Source organism: Paramacrobiotus metropolitanus, unplaced genomic scaffold, assembly GCF_019649055.1.
Source record: "Paramacrobiotus metropolitanus isolate TYO unplaced genomic scaffold, Prichtersi_v1.0 Parri_scaffold0000036, whole genome shotgun sequence".
In the NCBI taxonomy this organism is placed as follows: Eukaryota; Metazoa; Tardigrada; class Eutardigrada; order Parachela; family Macrobiotidae; genus Paramacrobiotus; species Paramacrobiotus metropolitanus.
The window spans coordinates 390512-407531 of NW_026570256.1; the positions used below are offsets into that span (position 1 = coordinate 390512).

Below are 17020 nucleotides of genomic sequence, written 5' to 3' on the forward strand. Positions count from 1 at the left end.
TAGCAGGATTGAAACCGGTGAATGCTGCAACAATTGCGCAACTTTGCTGTATTAACAGACTGCACCGGAGCAGTTGTCATATCAAAATAATATGAAGTTGCGATGGTGCCGGTGCGTTAGCACCACCGACGTGCATGTGCATCGTTCGTCCAGGGAAAAGGAAAGTACAGAATATTCATGTTGCACAGATCGATACGCGCACTTGTCTGCCAGTGTTAAGCCAACGCGTATTGCGTTTACTGCATCAGAAGTGCTTACTTACAAGTGCTGCTGTTCCCGCATGGTCACCGTGTCAGTTCAGCAGTGCAGTATCGATTAAAAATTCTGGCATTTCATTGAAAATCAAGGGCATTAGTATATTGTGCTGCTAGGTATGCCCAGTCTACAATCCTCAGCAAACAGCTGCTCGCTACTTAGTGACCCTCCGTATAAGCAGTGATAAGCTCGCAAGTCGCAACCATAAAGAGGTCTTTTTGGTATTCGATTGGTGGTAGCTGTTGGAACTGCAGCGAAAAAGACAACTGCAGAAGTTATAATTGTGCGCGAGTACACGATTCAAGATTTACGGTTTTCCAGCACAATAAATCGTACCTTTGTTAGTTCTGCAATGACGACATTGCCACGAGAGAGCTTTTGTTCATGAAATTCAGGAATGTTACAGCCTATGCTATGTCATGAAATCGTGGAAAAGATATGGTCAGTAAGTGCACTGATCAGTACGTCGATGCTTTCGCTCCATACGACAACCCGGCTCTGCACGAAAATGAGCCACGCCCTAAAAGTTATTAACCGATTTCATTCAACAAAGAGGCAGTAGTAAACGTGCTACGAATGCGTAATCTAAAACGGACAAAAAAGTAAGTAGATGAGACGCGATCGCAGACCGACTGGCCGATTCCTACTTATTTTTGTTATGCGCTGGTTCTGCCATTACACTGTTTAACTACGGACTACCAATGTGCAAGCATTTGCCATTGCACTACTTAACTGCAGCATATTTTTCGCTCAGTAAGTTTTTATATGTTTGCCACGGTATTTTGCTGAATGCTGCTGCTTTGGACGCAATTTGCCGATGTGCTTAAGAAATTAGTTGCTAGTAGATGATGACCTTTCTGGTCGTAACAACTCGCGTTCACCTTGCGCGCGCTTCTAATAAATAGCCTCGTCAGACTTCTGTGAACTAAACCGTAACGTAGAATTTCGCTTTCATTTGTGTGCAATTTGCAAATTAAAGTTGCGAAAAAGGCGGACCGTGAACGCCCTTTCGAATAACAGAAATTTAATACGTTTCCTCAAACATTTAATTCCAAAAAAAAACTTTAGTCAGCCAAAATATTGCAGTTTTTTTAGCCACCACGCTTCTTCCACTTCTTCAGCTTCAACCCTTTGTTCATAAACAATCCACTATCTTTTTCCGTTGGTGCCGATCGGCCTGTCTCGACAGGATGATCCACTGTCTGCGTCGGCGCTCCTTCGACCTACAGAAAGCTACAGGTAGCCGAATGAAATCCAGTAAAACTAATCATAAATTTACTATCTTCGGGCAACGTATGCGTAGTGGCGTACGTACATTTTGTGATTTATACAAATGATGGCGTGCAAATATGCTTACATCTTGATGCCACCCTCCTTCCTCCGCGTTCGAAAAGCGCTTCACAACGGTTTCTACCATCATCTGGGGGAACACTTCCTGCATGGGACCACCGCTGGCACTTGGATATGGTGCAGAATATCCCTCAGCTTTCATCATCCCATCCCATCGGTACACATTCTCCTCACTTGACACCTCCCCTGGACCTCTCCGCTGAATGTGTAGGCCTGCCAGTCTGTAAACCATATGGCATTTATTAACGAAGTGGTTGTTTTTCGTTCCGTGAGATGCACCTCAGGACGCCAAAACACGCAATACCAAATACTGAACACATGCAACTATTAGACTGGAAAAGAATTTTCACTAGTTTCCAACGCGCACTTGCCATTAGCAACTTGACCAGAACTGACACACATTCAGACAGTCTGCAATGGACTTCTGAAGTTATTGCATACCGTCGGTGTTAAAACTTTTCTGAAGTCCACTATGCATACGGCTTGGTTGTTGCTATCATATCAAAACCATTGTCTGACCTTTCGCTATTGCAAACATATCGTGCCGAGATAAGTTGCATTTGCCGAGATAGGCTGAGATAAGTGACGGCAAACACTTGTTACATGTAAATGAACTTTACTTCTGCGCCAAGGAAACGAAACTAAAATATACCAAACACAAATGTGTGATCGCTATGCGACTTCCTCAATTATAAATGCATGGCTTCTCCAGTATCGGAATGTACATCCGCACGACACACCCTAATGACTTTTCTCGGCTGGACACTGGTCTACCAAGTCGTCGAGCCTTGCAAAACACCTCCGCTGGATTAATCGGAATTAGCTTTGCTAATTCTATATAAAGGTTTGGGCTTGACCAAACGTATGCATCCGTAACTCAGTTTACAAAAGGCTTCCAGCTAGGCAGACGATCTTCCAGATGTCACTGTGACACTGTACAATTCTGTACTTAATGATTTTTAAGAAACTCGTTGAGAAATGTTGACTAGAAACCTGCGTGTTGCATGCAACCTAGCAATGCTAAAAAGGTCTGTTTTTGTGACGCATGGAATAAAACCAATAAGACTAAAGATTTTAAAAATTAAAATGAAGAAACACTACAATAATTTTCACAAAATTAAGTGTTATCCGTTATACACAAATTATTCTTCTAAACGAACAAAGGCTTTCTGAAACGGCGTTTCTCCACTTCAAATTTCACAACGGCAAGGCAATATATATATTTATATATATATATATATATAATAGCCGAAAAAAGCAAACTGAAGCGGCATACGGCTCACCAAGCTGTTAGTCGGCTATATGCCGGCGGCTGTTCCAGCCCTACCGAATACAGCAGTTAAAGTTTTAAGATTCCACTGCTTGGAATCTGACGCAAAAACCGTGGAGCCAGAAAGGCGCCTGTAAATGAGAACGCGTTTGCACCGATCGTATATAAAGCGGCTCTTTCTGTTCAACAGCGATGTTGAACAGGATCAGCGAGCTCTTCGAGCATGTGTACTGCGCCATATACAACTGAATTTGCACAGAAAGATCCTTCGCTGCATTCGCTTAGTTCCCTTCTCACTACCAACAAACTACCAATCACAAGCAACCAGCTGATAGTGCAATGCTGCAAATCAAAAGATATGCATACTTCTATACTATAACTCGGGGAAAACGCTAATAACGTGAGTCGGTAGCGCATTTGTTGCCATACAAGTCCATAAACGATTTCCGGTTTTACCGGTTCCCGGTTCCTAGTTATCAGTTAACCGTAGACGGGTGCACTAGCCAGCCAAATCCGTACGTACGCAGTGCCTATATCCTTACCGGGAGTGCTGTATAATCAAGCTGCTGTACGGTGTTTAGTTCTCCCTAATTGAACGTCTCAAAGTAAAGCGCGACAAACGTTATATCGGAATAATAATTTTACCACTAAGAATATCATCAGGCTCATATTTTATCATCTTACATGGCTTCGGCATGTGCTTTCATTGCTTCCATCGTCTCTTCTTCCTCGTGGCCCATCAGCATGAAATAATTCCTTCGATTGGTACCGCGAGGAGTAATCCAGGTCCAGGTGCCTTTGATCCCGTGCTGAACCAAGTAACTGGTCAGGCGCTCCGGCACAACTACAAAACAGCCTATCATTCCTCAGTTCTTAAAATTTCAGCGCTAGTAAATTGTTGTTGCATTGTTGTTGCATCTGTATATGCAGATATTGCTTATGACCAGTACGCGGTATCTACAGAAATAACGAAATACAGGTCTGTAGGACACTAACACATGTTCATCTACGGTTCGAAATGATTAATTTTTATTTATGATGCGGCTCGGTACGACTACAGGTGTAGTCGTACCGAGCCGCATCATAAATAAAACTCGTGGACTGGCTCGTGGACTTGTAGTTTCTCTCGGTAAATTGGAAGTGACAGTACCCATAGCGATTTCGTAGAAAAATTGCATTGTACTGCTTGTACTGTCTACGTATACTAGTATACGTAGACAGTACAAGCAGTACGTATACTAGTATACGTAGACAATTTACCGAGAGAAACTACAAGTCCACGAGCCTAAAAGATATTTACGTATTTACGTCGTAAGATATTTACGTATTTTTTATATACGTATTTTAGTATACACGGAACGGTAACTATACGCGGATGGTATTCCCGAATACATATGCTCTTATTAAATTTTACAATATTATTATTTCTCAAAATTGAATGCTATTCTGTAGAATAAAATATGTGAAACTGTTCTACTAACAGCAAAAGCCTAAGTACTCTGTAAGTTTATGATGCTCGTATACAGATAAATTCCTGCTACGCTTCGATCATGCAGTGCCCTACAACCCTTTACCCTTTACAAAAGGGCACGCGAAATGAGTGCCCTTTTACTAGTTTTACACCTGCTACATTTTTTAGTTAAATGAACCGATGTTCGCATTAGTAAAAGCAAAAGAAAAAACCTTACATCCTTGGGGATTTTGGTTGTATACCACGAGGAGTTCCAAATTATAACTCAGGGTTTCGGTCTTTTTTTTCTCGGTGCTATTTCGGCCTCCCATTCTGTAAAATGAATCCAGTTTATTACTTCCTAGTCGAAAAAGATATTTACGCATTTTTTAAATACGTATTTTAGTATTTTTTATATCATCCATTCCATTAATTTTCTATGAGCATTTAACGCTAGATAATTAAAAGGTTACCATAAAGTGTATTTGTAGATTTTTTTACGCGCTGCTAACACAGTTTCGCTAATTTATTCTGGGTGCTTAGTATTTGGTTATTTTCAGAAAAAATGTCACGATAATTTTTTAACGCGGCTTTTCTGCATTTCCCTGCGAACAACAGAAAACTCCGGCGAGCAATCTGTAACGATGATGATAGTAAACCGCTTGCAGATGCCTGACAACGATTTACCGCGGTGCAAGCTTCTAGTGACCTTATTAACTTAGTCGACTATAGGCAAGCAGTTTACAACGACCGCGATCGTCAACAACGGCGAAATACATCGAATCAGTCTTCGGCAGGGCACTACGTTAATGTTACATTACATTATTTTAGTATCAAATAATTACATAGGTGTACAGTACTGAATACGAAGATATTATTCCGCTTATTGAACCCTTCTTAATTTATATGTCATAACAAGTTCAACCATATGTTTTACTTGGTAAAATAAAATTCCTGTACAGTAAATATATATAGAGTGAATAAAACAGTAAATTATAAAACTTTTTATCAACTGCGGTTAATTAAAATCTAATCAGAAATTATTAACAATCTTTCGAACTTTGCAATTTTAAAAAAAAAGTTAATCAACGTTTAAAAAAGTGTTTTATCCGCCAATTAAAAGTCTCTTAACGTAAAATTAGAATAAAATATATAGAATTGTTTAAATATTATTCAGTAGGCTTTTTAGTGCAGTAACTAATCTAAGCGTTTTCATTGGATTATTTCATTGGATTATTCAAGTGAACATTGGTTAAAAATTGGGCAACAAACTAAAGTAATCAAAAGCTGAAGTAAAATATTTAAGTTTAGTTAGATTAAAATAAATCAAAGTAAAATAAATTGCTTTTTTAATTTTCAAATTTTATTACAAAGCACGTTTTTACAAATTGCGGTACCCTACGGATACATCTGGGTGGCAGAACGTAAACCACTGCACCACGATATCGCAGTCTAATTCGGTGCATAACGCATAACCTCGCAAGTCTGACGACAGGTGATCTCTGACCGTAGAGAAGTGGCTACAGCTCGCTGACGACAGTGCTACTTATTTTGTAGCTTCATAAATTTTTCATTAGTGCGGACTTCCCTAAATACATAATATATGTGCACTTTTATTCTGTTAATTGTGCGCTTTTTTTTAAAAAAATATATGGCAATATGGTATAATTATAATGCTCTTCTAATGTTGTCAAAGAGCTACGTACTGCCTGATTATGTATTATCTGGAGACTGCAAAAGGTATGAAGCCCCCGTATATTATAGACACCCCTTTTCGCACCCTGTTTATTATAGGCACCCTTTTTAAATTAATATTATTTACAATAGATTCCATCATTGACTCATTCACTGTTCTCAGATATCCTTTATAATAAAAGATTAAGAGGGGGCGTGATCAGTGTGTCTGTCAAATCCCCCAGAATCGCAGAGTGGATCAATATTCAACATTTACGGATCATTCGATAGCGCTGATTTCGTAGATGAGCCCGCAACTTTCGGATTTCAAAAAACAAACATCGTTTGAGAGAAAACTGTAAAAACCCTATCATACAAAGTCTACGGAACCCCAACACAACCAATCAGCGAAGACTTAAAGTAACTGCCTTGCTGCAGAGCTTGCGCGGGTTATATCGTGAAACAAAATTCGAAAAATTTTGTTTGTTTTGATGTATTTGGTCTGCAATGGCTTTAAGAAACATTATATTAACAGCGGTGGGTTTAAGGATAATAAAAATTTAGGCACAAGAAAGATTTAAGTTATTTTGACAACCGAACGCACAAACGACCCAGGAACTTAGGAAGTGTCCCAAGTGAGAGCTGCATGCGTCGCGAATCTTGCTGGCAGCCTGGCAGTACCAATTATCAAGTAGCTGCGGGATGACGGTGGCTGCTTGATACTTAGGTAAAAGGCAGTGTTTTGCGGTAGTTTTAACCTAATCATTTCTCTGTTGACACTGTTTCTTTAGTTTCGTATTATACCGATGAAAGACGGTATTTTTAAAATTAGTAATGAAAAACGGATATTTACAGAAGGCGAAACGGAGCTGCTGCGCGAGCGGAGCTCGCTAAGCAGGAGGAGCAGCAATCAAGTGAGACATCGTTTGGCAGTTTTTTTCTTACAGTTTATCAGCCAGCTCTGCAAGACTGCAACAATTGAACCTTTATAGTTAGTTAAGTATTAAGTAGTTAGTTGGTGTGGGATTGCCACTTGCCGCTGGAAAAAATCACTTACCGTAATTATCGAATTTGCACCCCTGGGGTGCAAAAGTTCAAACGTCCTGGAGTAGGGATCTTATTTCGGGAGGAGGCGTTATTTCTGGGGTGGTACTATTTTTCAAACGGTATTTTTCAGAAGTGGACGTTTATTTTCAAACAACTGCGCATTCTGTTCCATTGAAAATGAACGCAGTAGATACCGGTGTTTGCAGTTTCAGAACCTTACGAGCAGCATTCTGAAGCATAGCACCGAATTATTTTTGTGACCGTTTACTGTTTATTAATTACATCATAGCAGTTATTATGAAGCAATTGGCCTTATATCTATCATTTCGTGGCGCTTAACATTTAATAACACCCCCATGGGAGGCAGATTCGGGGAGGAGCTATTTTTCAAACGGGTTATGGGAGGGGGCTTACTTATTACGGATAGTGCCTTATTATGCGGGGAGGTGCAAATTCGATAATTACGGTAATTCGGTAATAACTTAGTTTTTGTCAGCGAAGTTAACTGTATTAGCAAATGCGCTAATTTTTATTTTAACTGCATTTATCATCAGGCAGCAGTCGATTTCCTCTGCGCACTTTGCGCGGTGTCAGCCATACTACCGTAGAAGTATAGGTAATTTTACCAGTACACTTGCAAGTTGCAACACATAATCGAATTTAAAATATAGAATTTGTAATTATGATCCGTATTCTTCCTATTAGTACAGTATCTCAATCATAATTTGAGTCTTAGAGCAGCCTGTATATAACGTAAATTATTTGTAGCTGATTTGTTCCGCGCAGTTTGCGCGGGGTCTACTAGTTAAATAATAACACATTTCATTCCGATAATAAAAATAATTCCGCCAACTAAAGCTGGACAACTGGAAACACTGCAGTGACCGGCTTCTGTTCGCTACAGTACAGCATGTACAGCTGGAGCAGGACACATGCGGCGCCGGCTACAGCGGTTCATCCCTTTTTCGTGTTCGCAGTGGTGCACACATTCGTAAAAAAACTTTTTGTCCCTTACTCCGGGGAAGGATCCAGAGCTTCTGGATCCTTCCGTATTCAATCAGTTTATTTTATTCAAAACTATTTATTCTTTGAGTACCAGTTAAGTGAATAGCCAATCACTCAAGTATTATTTTTTATTGCAGAATTATTAAGAAACATATAAATATAAATTAATGTAACATATAAATACTATAAATAGACCTAAACATATAAAATTATAATTACATACATATAAGTAAACATACTTACATACAATTTACATATGAATTATATATATAAATGAATTGTACGAGGTACATATAAAGTGAATAAGTCAATTATTAAATAAATAAATTACACAGATAAATTATAAATAAATAAATACTTAAATAAATTATACATACAATTAATGCTTATTGTTAGTGTTTAATTTTGTTTTGTGTGCAATTTTGTTCTATACCGCGTTTGCTATAAGTTAAGCTGTACATAATAGCGCGCGGATCCTTTCACGTTCCATAAAGCCGTCGGATAATTTGCGCTCATAAGGGCACTCTCGTGGCTCTTAAATTTGTGTAAATACGGTAAGTACAGTTTTTTAAGTGAAATGAATTTCCAAAATTAAATTGTCTACAGTATCCTGGAACGGCCTCATTAATTCACAGACTAAACTGAAATGGCAGAAAAAAATATCGCAGATCTACTTAATTTCGGTAGCTGAACAAACTTACTTCTTCGTTGCAGTTGTAGGATCTTGTGGAATCTTCGCGCTCGCGTTTCTGGCGTTAAGCAAAGGGTTTATAATAGATTTCGAAAATTAATTTGTATCCTGACAATGAATTAGGGTTTTCGTTCGCAGCAGATTCGGATGTCGCAATAGTCAGTGCATGCAAACAGTATGTGCCAGCCGGCATATATGCAAGTAGTACGTGCGCGCAGTTGCAGCCGGCATCTGCACGGTTGCTTGCGAACCCACGTACGAGCATCTTCACTTTCGTCTTCCGGCCTACTTTTCCGAGAATTCGCTCCGAACGCTACCGGTGTGAGCCAGGTAGACAGCAGCATCTCCTCACGCCGCAAAGTACAAGAGGCAAACGTTAGATCTCAGTCTACACTATTGTCGGCTGCATTGTACGAACATCCAGTATTTGCCGAGTGCACGATGTTGCTTTGTAGATTCTGTTGTAATTAATTGTTAATTTGCTCTAGTTGTTACAGTTGCATGTATGTCCAGCAACACAGTATCGTGCACTCGCCAGCCGCCATTAATGGAGAAGCTGCAATCGTGTTCACTGGGATCTTGCTGAACGCTTTTCTCGTACGAGCGACGGTCCAGCGCAGACACGTACAGCAACCGTGTCTACCCAGCTCACGCCGGTATGCAAATCGCATTCTCGGAAAGCAGACGGGAAACGGAAAGTGAGAATGCACGTGGGTTCACTGGCAGTTGTCGTGTTTATACCTGTTGCAACTGCGTGTACTGAATGCCGGCTTAGCGTTCTGTCTGCTTGTATACACTGCAAGTGGCTGATAGGTAAAATAAATAAAAAAATAATTTGATTTCTGATTGATCTTTATCGCGACCGATCGCGCTTAATTTGCGCCATACCCATCGGAGAATATTCGGATTATTACTGCATAATATAATTATATCATGTATCCCGTGCATCTTCACTGGCCTGAATTGTGAACACGCTGCATCAGCTACAAACCCGACTTCCACTCTTCGCGTCGCAGTGGCAATCTGGAATCTTTTTCTTATATACCAGACCTTTGGCGGTTTCCGTCAGGATTACATGATGCGCGTAAATTCGTAATAATGTACAAATCTTAAAAGAAGAAGCGTTGTTTTTGTCCTTGAAACCGGCGGCTCTGATCATTCAGCGCAACTGCAACCGCCTTGTTCGGCAGCAGCGGTTCTACCGTCATCGATCATTCGCTACCAAAAGCTGCAAAGTGCAGTCAGATGCGAGTGTGGCTGATTTAATCAGCCACAATCAGCCACACCATTAATTTAATCAATTTAATAATAATCAGCCTGATTATTATTATTAATTTTATCCGTTGTCAGTGTAGTGTGTGGAGTGTAGTACGAATTTCATTCCTTTGCCGAATAATTTTTACGATGTCTTCCTCCGAGAATCCCCTTCCCCATCGCCGTCCCCCTTCTAACCTCATCACCGCATCCTACCCTCCCTTGTCTTCCCATCCTCCGCCGCGGCCCACCCGCGAGTATTCTTTACCTTCCGCTGCTGCCCCTGGCAGTCAGCGCCCCGGGGCCGCTCGTCCCTCGTTAATCAGCGCCAGCACCCCGCTGCGCCCGGGGGAGAAACGGCGCGGAGTGCGTCCTCCGACGGTTAACCCCAATTTCAACCAGCCCCGCGGCCGTCTAACGTTCAACGCAGAGAGTGTGGAGAATGGGAAGGGCGAGCAGCGGAAAACGGCGCAAGAGACCCCCGCCAGCGACGCGGGGCTGGGGAGCCTGCGCGAGACGCTGCGCAAGAAGTCCGCAGTTAAAAGCCCCGAGCGCGTGCTGGCCACGTTTCGTAGGCTGGATGGGGCGCCCATTGGCGAGGGGAAGAGCGGGGATGAGAATCTGCGAGGGGAAAATGGTGAGGAACTCTCAGAAATTGTTTGAAGCGTTCTTTGCCTATTTCGATTTTTGATTGAGTTTTGTCATTTTTATTCTCTGCGCAGAGCACAATTTCCGTCAGTTTTGAAACGCTTAATTTTTATTTGTAGTGCTGAATATTTTTTGCGACTGTTTTAATTTGCACTTAATATCTAATGATTAATTTTTATTTTATTTTTACGTAAATTTTGCAATCGCTGTTTGCAGTGGATTCCACAACGAAGAAACGACGACTGGATTCCAGCGGCGAATTGAGCCTGAATTCGTCACTGTCGCCTGGAAAAACCACGGATTTGATTAAGTTGGAGAAGGAAATAACTCGTGTTACGTTCGAGCGCGATTTGTTGAAGGAAGAAGTCAGCTTGGAACGATTGCGGACGGAGGAGAAACTGCGCAAGCACAAGCAAGACGAAGACGTGAGTAACTTATACAAAGTATATTATTACGATTAGTTAATTAATATATTTACCATTAGAAAATTTTAATTCGATAATTATTTCTCTTGCATTAAATCAGCAAACGTTTTTATTTTTGCGATCGTTTTTTAAGAGGACAATTGTGCGATTAATAGACGATTTTTCCCGAATTGAGTATCTGAAACTGTGGCAGCGTACGGGTATTAATTCCTTTTTCTTGGCAGGCTGCCATGGCCAAAGCCGGGGAAATGTGGTCGCAGGCGGAGAAGATTCTGCAGGAGAACGACCGGCTGCGCGAGAAGATGGACAAGGCGGAAACGGAGGGAATCGCCATGCGGAAGCAGTACGAAGAGCAGATTGCCCACATCAAAATGGAGCACATGACGCGCACGCAACAGCTCGACCGGGATCTGCGCGAAGCGCGCAGCGAGAATCTGCTGCTCAACGAGCGCTTCAAAACGTAAGTAGACTTACTCGTCTTGAGTGTGTCGAATGTTGCCAAAATTTCAGATGATTTTTTGCTTAACTGACTTTTCCATCATTTTTTTTATAATGCGAAATAATTCACGCTGGATAATTTTTTAATGAAATGACAAGAAAATTCGAGCTAAGAAAATTGATTCGCTTGCGGCAGATTTTCTGTGAAAGATTGTTGTGTGAGAAATAATTTTTTTTACGAAATCTTTGAAAGCTCGTATTTATTCTCATGTTTTTGTCTGCTTTTTCTTTCTGTTTTTGTTACTTGCTTTAATTCCTCATGTTATTAAGCCGTACGGTTCTATCACTGACGACGTTTTACGGAATGATTATTTTTCATTGTATAGTGCATCAAGAGAGCGCCATGTCGCCGTGGAGGAAAATCATCTCCTGAAAACCAAACTGGACAAACTGAATCCATTAGTGAGCGAATTGCGTGAAGTGCGCAAGGACAACCAGAATCTCATGGCACAGCTGCAGGTACAAACTTGAATCTGAATTTTGAATTTTTGCATACAACTTATTGTTAGCTGCTGACGCTTGCTTGTAACCTTGCAATTGTATTACGTTGGATTAATGTGTAAACGCGGCGGAGTCTCTGTATTTCTAATCCTTACGTAATTATAAATCATGACGATGAGTGTATTAGTGCTGAGAACAATTTATTCGCTGAAAATTGTGTATTTAATTAAGTATCATTGTAGATTTGTTGTTCCCAGCGCCAGCACTGAGCTGTAATTTTCGATTTTTTTAAAAAAATAAGATTGGAAAATTTTTAACGGCTTGTCTTCTGAATGTTTTAAAGGTATCTGTATATTATTGAATAATTGTGGCCGTTTTCATATTTCACAGTTAAGCATTTTGCTGTTTTTTAAGTGATGTTTGAAAATGGGCAAAGATTATTTGTTGGGATTTTTTCAGGCAAAAGACGGGCAAATCGCCGACCTGACCACTGCCAACGCGCTGCTGGCCAACTTGCCGGAAGAACTGAAACAGTACCGTGAACTGCAGATTAAAGTACCGTTGCTGGAGAAGGAAAATCAGAAGTTGAGGTAGATAAACGTAGACTCTTTCTTTTTTTTGCATATTTGCGAATTGTTTCGTAGCGGATTATTTGCGAATTTCGCTACAGATATTTACTTAATTTGTTCATCACGTAATTATTTCTTGTGTTGTAATTTCATTCTGTTTTTTTATTGCATTTTTAGCTTTAGGTATTATTTTGTTGAATTGGTTTATTGTGTTTTATATTTACAGAGAACGAGCCGCACTTGCCCGTGCTAACGAGGATAAAATCCAAACCCTGGAGGAGTCCATTAAACGCTACGAAACGCGGCAGTGCCGTTTCTACGATTTGGAGTTGGAGAACGAGCAGCTGAAGGCGCAGATCGAGGAGTTTGAATCCGCCGACTTGGCGCAGTCTCCGTCCAAGAAGCCGCGGTACGTCGCTAGTAGTCACGTTGCGCAAACGCGCTTCTGGTGGCAGTTGCTTGTAGCTCGTAGCTTTTAACGCCTTTTATCCTGTCTGTGCTCTATCTACGATAAACAGAGGACAGACAGGATTAGGGGCAATAAAAGCTACGAGCTACAAGCAACTGCCACCAGAAGTGCGTTTGCGCAACGTGACTAGTGATTTACTTTCGTCGCTAGTGATTTAATTATCTAGTTTATGATATTATTTTGTAATTAATTTTTTTCTGCCTGTTGATAATAATTCAGCATTGATACAATATTCGCAGGCTTTATTGTGAGCAATGTTTTTAATTACTGCAATACTTTACTGCTTCGTTAACCATGGCCGCTGTGCATAGCCGTGCATACAGCCGACTTTAAAGTTTAAAAGACTTAAAAGCCGTTGATTTTACTTTTACGAGGTATGAGTACAAACCGGTTTTGAGGCTGATGGTGAGGCGATAGCTGGCTGATTGTGAGAGCGAGCGAGTGAAGGGAACAATGGCAGTTGCGCAAGCGGCTGTATCACAGTTAGACGCAAAGATGTGCAGATAAAATCAGCTGTCAATCAATCTGTCAGGCGTGTTGTGGTTTAAATTTTAAACAGAAACTTTCTTTATCTCGTTGGTACAGTACATACTGGAGCTGAATGTCGATTGCTTTTATGTGTACAATACAGCGGCATTCAGCACTTACTTGATCGGATTGGTGAAATGGAACTGCGTGAGAAGAAGCTCGGTGATGATGTCGCCAGCCGGAACCAAAAGTGAGTTGCAAAATAGTTTATACAATACATACATACTTTACATTTACATACAGATAAATTTATACATGTAGTTATTGAAAGAAGCGCGCCTGCATTTCTCATTTAAGTCAATGATAGGAGCGGATTTTCTTGGTAGGATCGGTGAAATGGCCGACCGTTGTCGTGATCTCGAAGAGCGAATTGTGGAGGTCAAATCCCAGTTGGAATTGTCGGAGAAGTCGAAGCAGATGCAGGAAAGCCGGGCACAGGATTTGTCAAACAAGCTGGCTGCCGTTTCCACAGTAAGAAATTTGTGTAAAATAAGTGGAAGAATTAACAGATGTACTTGCCGTTCTTAAGATTTTTATAGTCATAATTTTAACCATAGATGCGTTGCAGTTAATTAACTGCTGGTTTAAACGCTGAATATTTCTGTTTGGATAATTTTTCTTTAATTTTCCCTTTAATTTGCCTTCTTTTTTTAAAATTTTACAGTGAAAATAACCGTTTTAGAACAAAATACGCATGCGTACCAAATGCATCTCAAAACGGATAATGGACTAGTATGTCTGTATTGGAGATAACGCCAACAACAAATTACAGGGAGAAAAATTTGTTAATGTAAAGTTTATCAATAACTTTTCAGGAACGCGATACTTTTAAACTGATCAAAGAAACCATGGACCAGTCGTCCAACCGCCGCTGTGATCCGTCCATCATGGCGAAACTGCGGGATCTGGAAGAGCGGGCCACACGCAGCCAGACACTGGCCGACAACTTTGAGCAGATGTATAACCGGGCATTCTCGTCGGAATCCCAGTTTAAGACCACCTTGGAGGACCTCCAGCGCCGCTACGAAGCGGAGACGGTGCGGGCGCATGAACAGCTGCAGAAGCTGACGGAGGAGAATGAGGAACTGCGGACGGTCAAGGAGGAGCTGGAGGAGCGGCTGGGCGAGTGGACGCTGCGGATGCTGCGCGGGGAATACGATCCCACGCGGACGGAGGTCGTGGTGGTCGGGGAGAGTCCGTTGGAAGCGGCGCAGAAGGAGTACTTGGCGGAGGCGGGGAAGGTGTTGGAGGAGAATAAACTGCTGCAGGAGAAACTCAACCAGGTGAAGATGGGCGGCGGATACAGCGGGGATGTGACGGTGAATGCCGAAGAGTTCCTGCGCGGTCCCGGGGAACAGCTGGAAGGTAAGTGTAACAAACGCCAAAAGGTCGTTTTTATGGTTTTTCTTTTAGCTCTTTTTGGGAGTCATTAAGCAGGTTTTCTCTTCAAAAATCCGCTATTTTCTGATTATTATTCTTCGTTACAAAATGAAAGCAACGATAAATTTTTTCGCCGTGTTAGGGTAGTTGCGTTGCTTTTTTTCCCAACGATACGGCGAAGAATACGGAGTAGGGTTACCATGAGCAATGAAGTATCGTAGTGCAAGGGTTCCAAATGGCCGTAGGAGGCAGCAGGAGTTGGTGATCCAGATAAAGATTTACAAGTTACGAGATATAATTATAAATTTTACTAACAATTTGTAATATGTTTTAAACTATTCTTATGTTTTAGAATAGTGTTTGGTTTTTTATTACTTAATGTGGTCGATACGGACGGTGCAGTTATTAAGGTTGTCGTCGCCTCGTTTTTTTATAATTGCTTGATGCGCTCAGTCCTTTTAGTACCGGGTCAAGTGTGCGTACTGAAGTCCAGAATTTTTCAGAATTGAAGAAGCAGTTGGAGAAAGCGGAAAAGCAACGTAACCAGGACACGACTTTCTTCAAGAAGTCCATCCAGAGTTTCCGGCACGTGTGCCGCGACCTGCTGGGTTGGAACATCCGCTACGACGGCAACAAGATCGTCTTCCGCGTGGCCGACGCACCGGCTAACGAGACGATCGTCTTCGAGCGGGAGGACGAGAACAAGCCGTGGGAACTGCGCAGCAACGACTACACCACGGCCAACCAGGTCTTCGTCAACGAGTTCCTCACCAGCCACCAGAGTCCCCCGGGATTCTTCGCCCGCATCATCCTCAAGATCCTCTCCGAGCGCACGCTGATTTGCATGGACTCCCCCACTCCGTAAAGGCGTGGCTGATTTTTTGTCATTTTTAGATAAAGCCATTTCAGTAGCATTTTGTTGTTTATTTTTAAGGATTTTGTATCGGCCTGTTATGCAGTATTTTGTCGGCAGTGATGCGTTTTACATGGGAATGAACACGTGCGTTTGAAAAACTAAAATAAATGCTTGTACTGAATCATCACAACTAGCAGCGATTTTCTGTCGAAAACCTTAAAAAATGCGATATGTGCAGTACTGTGTATCTGCTTTTAATTGTAAATATGTACTTACGCCGCCGTCTTACGGTACGTACAGACGGTACAGTACCAAATCCAATCATGCGCGTTTCATTAAGTATCCAGATCAATGGGTTCGAAGTTATTAATGACTGGTTTCAAAGGAATTTATTTTAAGAAACGATCATTTATTTCAATAAAATAAGCTATAAATTATAAATAACGTGGCAGCTTTATTAGAATTATCGAAAATATGTACAGTACAGTACTCTGGCAATTTTCAGAGCTTCAGGGCGGTAGTTCATGCAGTTTGATTCCAGTCGTGTCGCCCCCATTAGACGGCGGTACAACCATTAGTCGTAGTTTTGACTTTTGAGTCTGATCCGTTCAACTGTTTCACTACCTGAAATAAAAATTAAAAAATAAATTATAAATTGGAATAAAAGTCATTTACTTTCGTCAGTTGTTCTTGGCGCCTAGGCATTTTAAGTGCAAACTTCGTTGTATTCTTTCGTTTCTCTATTGCAAACTGTCAATTTCCCAGCTGCATTTCATTATTCCTATGCGAAGTTGAAAGCTGATTAGTCAGTAGCCCGCTGCGTGTATGTCTCTTCACTTTCAGCTGATGCTGCGGTGCAGTTAGCTTTTCAGTATTTAACGCATTTATTAAATTATATTCTTGAGAAATTCATCTTTGCTTCCATCATGACGGACCCCACCTCCAGACCTCCTCCGTCCTCGGCCGCATCCTCGGCGCGAACCGCTGCCAACCTCCCGAAACCCCCGCGTGCTGGCTTCCCCACCTGGGCCCTGGGTTTCGGGCTCCTCGGCCTGGGAGTGGCCTACTACAGCTTCCGCATGATCCCGTCCAACAGCCGTGCCACCAAGGAGGAACTGAAGACCAAGGGCGAGGACCCCACCAAGGCCTTCCCCGAACTGGCCAAACCGACGCCCACCACCGGGGCGGTTGTCACGCCCGACAAGGTGCC

At 41.6% G+C, this 17020-nt stretch overlaps 2 protein-coding genes across 2 annotated transcripts; one reads left to right on the plus strand and one right to left on the minus strand.

The window, feature by feature from the left end:
* Positions 1 to 1199: 1199 nt before the first annotated feature.
* On the minus strand, positions 1200 to 2046 carry LOC129589693 (uncharacterized). Its single transcript, XM_055484535.1, has 3 exons — positions 1885 to 2046; positions 1613 to 1826; positions 1200 to 1478 (listed from the first exon to the last, which is right to left on the minus strand). Exons 1-3 carry the CDS (start codon positions 1977 to 1979, stop codon positions 1347 to 1349), a joined length of 441 nt encoding a protein of 146 aa, XP_055340510.1. The 5' UTR covers positions 1980 to 2046; the 3' UTR covers positions 1200 to 1346.
* A 7918-nt stretch (positions 2047 to 9964) lies between these two features.
* Positions 9965 to 15991, plus strand: LOC129589558 (mitotic spindle assembly checkpoint protein MAD1-like). Its single transcript, XM_055484359.1, has 10 exons — positions 9965 to 10633; positions 10861 to 11069; positions 11294 to 11529; positions 11894 to 12026; positions 12468 to 12598; positions 12804 to 12986; positions 13678 to 13764; positions 13901 to 14045; positions 14390 to 14939; positions 15458 to 15991. Exons 1-10 carry the CDS (start codon positions 10147 to 10149, stop codon positions 15817 to 15819), a joined length of 2523 nt encoding a protein of 840 aa, XP_055340334.1. The 5' UTR covers positions 9965 to 10146; the 3' UTR covers positions 15820 to 15991.
* Positions 15992 to 17020: the final 1029 nt, after the last annotated feature.